This window comes from Chinchilla lanigera, unplaced genomic scaffold (assembly GCF_000276665.1).
Source record: "Chinchilla lanigera isolate Chin_1 unplaced genomic scaffold, ChiLan1.0 scaffold00448, whole genome shotgun sequence".
In the NCBI taxonomy this organism is placed as follows: Eukaryota; Metazoa; Chordata; class Mammalia; order Rodentia; family Chinchillidae; genus Chinchilla; species Chinchilla lanigera.
This window is the reverse complement of record NW_004955849.1, coordinates 8,928-12,919: the sequence shown is the minus strand read 5'-3', so window position 1 is coordinate 12,919 and position 3,992 is coordinate 8,928. Positions and strand designations below refer to the sequence as shown.

Sequence of the window (3,992 nt, the reverse complement as noted above, 5' to 3'; positions counted from 1 at the left end):
TAAGGAAGGGGCTAAGACAGGAAAACCCAAACACACGATCTCCAGAGATGCCATGGGTACCTTCTCGCTTCCTATGATCTGCACTCAAGGAACAGTGCTCCCCAATCACTTTGCAAAGGGCAGTGTGTGAGATGACGGTCTCCTTTAAATCAGAATTTGTAAGAATAAATACAGAGATACCATGGAGAAACAAATATTCCACACAAAACTCACCTTAAAAATAAAAGAGTTAGTAATGTTTCAGACAGTCAACTAGTAATTCCTACTACCACCAAGTAAATATACAATAACATATTAAACAACGAATCATAAATTCACTATTTGGAAATCTCTTATTGAAATATGGTAATATGTTTTACTTGAGACTACTCCGTAGGTAAAGTCCAGTCACTAGTGTAGCGCTGGTGGCTCCATGTTAAATTCTCTTTCTTCTTCCGTACTGTTACACAGAAGTTATTTTGGGATTTGATTTTTACCTTTAGCAAAGCAGCAACAGCTTCCTGCGTGGCATTACGCACATCTTCTCCGTTCACCATTAATATCTGGTCTCCCTGCATCAGCCTTCCATCAGCATCTGCAATTCCGCCCTTAACGATATCTGACACGAACACGCCAGTATCGTTTCTGCAAACAATTTGGATTTGAACATGATTGTTTCTGAACTGTAATGCAATGCTTATTTTGTAACTTTTTATAATGAAACATTTATATCTATTTTTCAGAGTTTGTAATGAAGGAAAATTATTAGAATACAGTTTGTAACAAATACTATCTTATATCTTACTGTATTCCACAGATTGAAAAGATTTTCATAAGAATTTATTCTTTCTAAATTATACAATGTGAATAAAAGTAAGTACTGCTCTCCTTGTATGGGCCAGGTAGTTAGTAAATGGTAAAGATGGGACTTAAGAATTAGTGTTAAATTTATTTTTCTTTCTATAGAATAAAGAGGCCTTAAAGGGACATTGACCTGTGGCTACTTAAATATGTTTCTATTACCACTGACATCATTAACATTATTGAACATTTACAAAGTATTTGTTACTCAAAATTTAACTATCATTATTACGATGTCTTTTCGTTTAAATCATTTCAACTGACTTTTATATAACATTGATTTATACAAAATAAGCAAATACTAAACTAGTCCCATCCTTTCACAAAACTGAAAGCGCAAGACACAAAAAGCGCAAAGCAAAAACCCCCGAACACGAATCTTCACGTTCATCTCAACAGCAGCTGTAAACAGAAATGCACAGTGAAGCTGCAGCACATCACTTGCTCTCGCCAAGGTCACAACCCCAAAGAAGCCATACTCCATCTGCTCCTGTGCTTTCCCATCTCCAGAGTGAGGGTGTCGGGTTAGACGGGCTTTTTGCATGCTCTTCCCATGGCGATTCGTCAGGAACTACTACTGGAAGTCTTCACAGTGCTTTCAGGACCACGGATACTGTGGCCGCTTATTTACAAATGAATTTAAGTGTACCTTATTTCCCAAAATGTAAGCTACTGATGCTGTGCTCCTAAAAAGGAATGTCTAATTTTTTAGACATATCCCACCGAGATTCAAATAGTATGCTATATTCTTCCTGTGTGTTTAAAAAAATACTCAACTGTCTCTAAGAGAGCAAACTGGTATAAAAGTTCTTTTATTACCACACAGAAATGAAATGCAAAATCAGGTGAGACTGCGTTGGCTTGGGAATTTGGAAGTGCTTGTTTCCAGAGTATTCTAGTCATAACTGCATAAATTTTGACTCAATGGAAAAAATAAGCTGCCTTGAAATTGTTGATATCTGAGGCCTGAGAGCGTTGTTATTAACTTAGGGACACTGCCGACTATATCACATTTTACTGAACACTGATTTCATTTAAGTATAGCATATTCTGATCTCAATGGGTTTATAATACTAAAATGAAAGATTTACGGCATTTAATATTTCTTGATATTACTTGTATTAGCACCTCTTTTCTTGGAACTTTTTTCCCTAATCCACTTCCTTTAAAACAGGGTCACCTGGTCTCTTTTTTCTTTCGTGTACTGTATGACTCCCCTACAATGTGTCTGTGTCTTATCAATCGACTCATTTTTTTGGGAGGACATGTTTCTTGTTCACTATGCGTTTTTAAGGTCAGGAGCCACATCTTATCTCTATTTCTCAGAACCGAACGTATTTCCTGCACACAGCAGTTACTTTAAAAACACCAGAAGGCTTTTTGTTGAGGACCTTCAAAATCCCCGTACACTGACTTAGTATCTTGCCATGCTCTGTTAGTGATTGGTCCAGGGCAGCTGCCTGTAAACCCGAGCCACTGATAGATTCCACTAGTGCTGGGGTTATCTCCAAAAGGTCCTTGCGTTTGCTCTCCCCAGACACACCTTTTACCAACAATGCTCAGTCCGAGGCCTTTTCCTGGCTTCTTCTGCAGCTGCACAGTGAGGGCCTCACACATGTCGTCCTCTTTGTAGGGAGCCTCGTCTCTGTAGAGTGTCAGGGGCACTCTCTGGGGTGTCTGTCTCAGGACGTTGATTGCTTCATCATGGGTGGCCTTTCTCAGGTCAATTCCATTCACCTGTACAGAAACGGGACACGGGCGGCGAGGCAAGCGTAAGTTCAGTGAAAACAGGAAAAGGGCGGGAAAGGGGGAGAGAGAAGTAAAGAAAGAAACACACACCCTCCACGGCCTTTGGCTGTTATTTTTTGAATGAAACAGGCATCCCGTACCTCTAAGATCTGATCTCCAGCCCAGAGTCTCCCATCTTTACATGCTGCTCCTTCTTCATAAACTTCATGGATAATAATGGCGCCCTGGGGACCCAAACACAATACACCGGGCTTTACCCCGTTCTCACCCAGAAATGGCGAGGGGATGCTGAGCCCAAACGCTCCCTGCTTTTACTGAACCCCACGAGGGCCACGTACCATAATTCCAGGAAATGCTAACTATACAACTTTGGCTAAAAGGCAACAAAAGCTTCTATTTTCCTAGGCAAGTTCAAAGGAAAATATGAAACATAATCATACATATAGTAATACCATAGATATACATCATCATTCCTATCTACAAATGAAATAATTTTATAGTATTTTCAAATTTTAGAAAATGTCATCCCCACATAATTCAGTTTTTCAGATGCCTCTCAATTTAGGTCTAACCTAGCTTGGATATTAGTAAAACAGGAAATTAAAATATGTCAAGGGCTGGTAAACTGACAGAAACGCTTTAAAAACTAGAGGTCACAATCGTAAGAGGTCATAATCACTAAGAGGACTTAGTGAGTCGGTAACGGCTTACTGGAAGTAATAATCCCAGTATCCTATTGAATATGTGCCATATACATTAAAATGATCATGAAGTACATGTTTTCTCAGCTTCTATGTTTCATTTAGTAAAACTCAGAAATCTTCCTGGTCATGTTCTCTTGGCACATCTGAGGACCGCCCAGAGGCCCGAAGCCCCTGTGCACGGGAGCGCTCACCAGCAGCGTGTCGGACCCTCCCACAATGCTGAGGCCCAGCCCGGTTCGCCCTTTGGAAATCTCAATTGTGGTCTCACAGCCAGGGATAATGGGGCAGGTTGCAGGGTCAGAAGCGAAGATCGCTGGTGTTGAAGACCTGCTTGTACCTAAAATAAATCAGAGATGAAATAAAATACAGATACAAATGGATTACAAGGTGCATGCATCAAACTTAGGCCCCACACAGGCTGTGTGTGAGCGATGGAGCCAGAAACATGCCCCAAAGCGGGGGCAGAGAGACTTCAAGTCTGCCTTAGGTCTTTCCGCTGTTCTCTTTAAAAGTGTCAAAGCTAAATCGTCACTATTAATTTAAGAAGTGGTACACAATGACCTGATTCATTATTTCTTTACGTTTTTCTGTATTTTTTTAATTGCTAGAGATATGAAGGATTGGCTGTGAAGAGAAAACAAATCTCCCTTTAATACTCTACGTCTCACCAGAGACAAACGTATTTTATGAAAAAAAGTT

The 3,992-nt window shown here is 40.1% G+C and overlaps 1 protein-coding gene across 1 annotated transcript; it reads right to left on the bottom strand.

Moving 5' to 3' along the window:
- Positions 1 to 335: 335 nt before the first annotated feature.
- LOC102019231 (multiple PDZ domain protein-like) lies at positions 336 to 3,630 on the bottom strand (the record flags this gene model as incomplete). Its single annotated transcript, XM_005415135.2, has 4 exons — positions 336 to 624; positions 2,384 to 2,577; positions 2,730 to 2,813; positions 3,485 to 3,630. Coding segments are annotated over 4 exons (683 nt in total), but the record flags the coding sequence as incomplete, so codon positions are not given.
- Between the last annotated feature and the right edge of the window lie 362 nt (positions 3,631 to 3,992).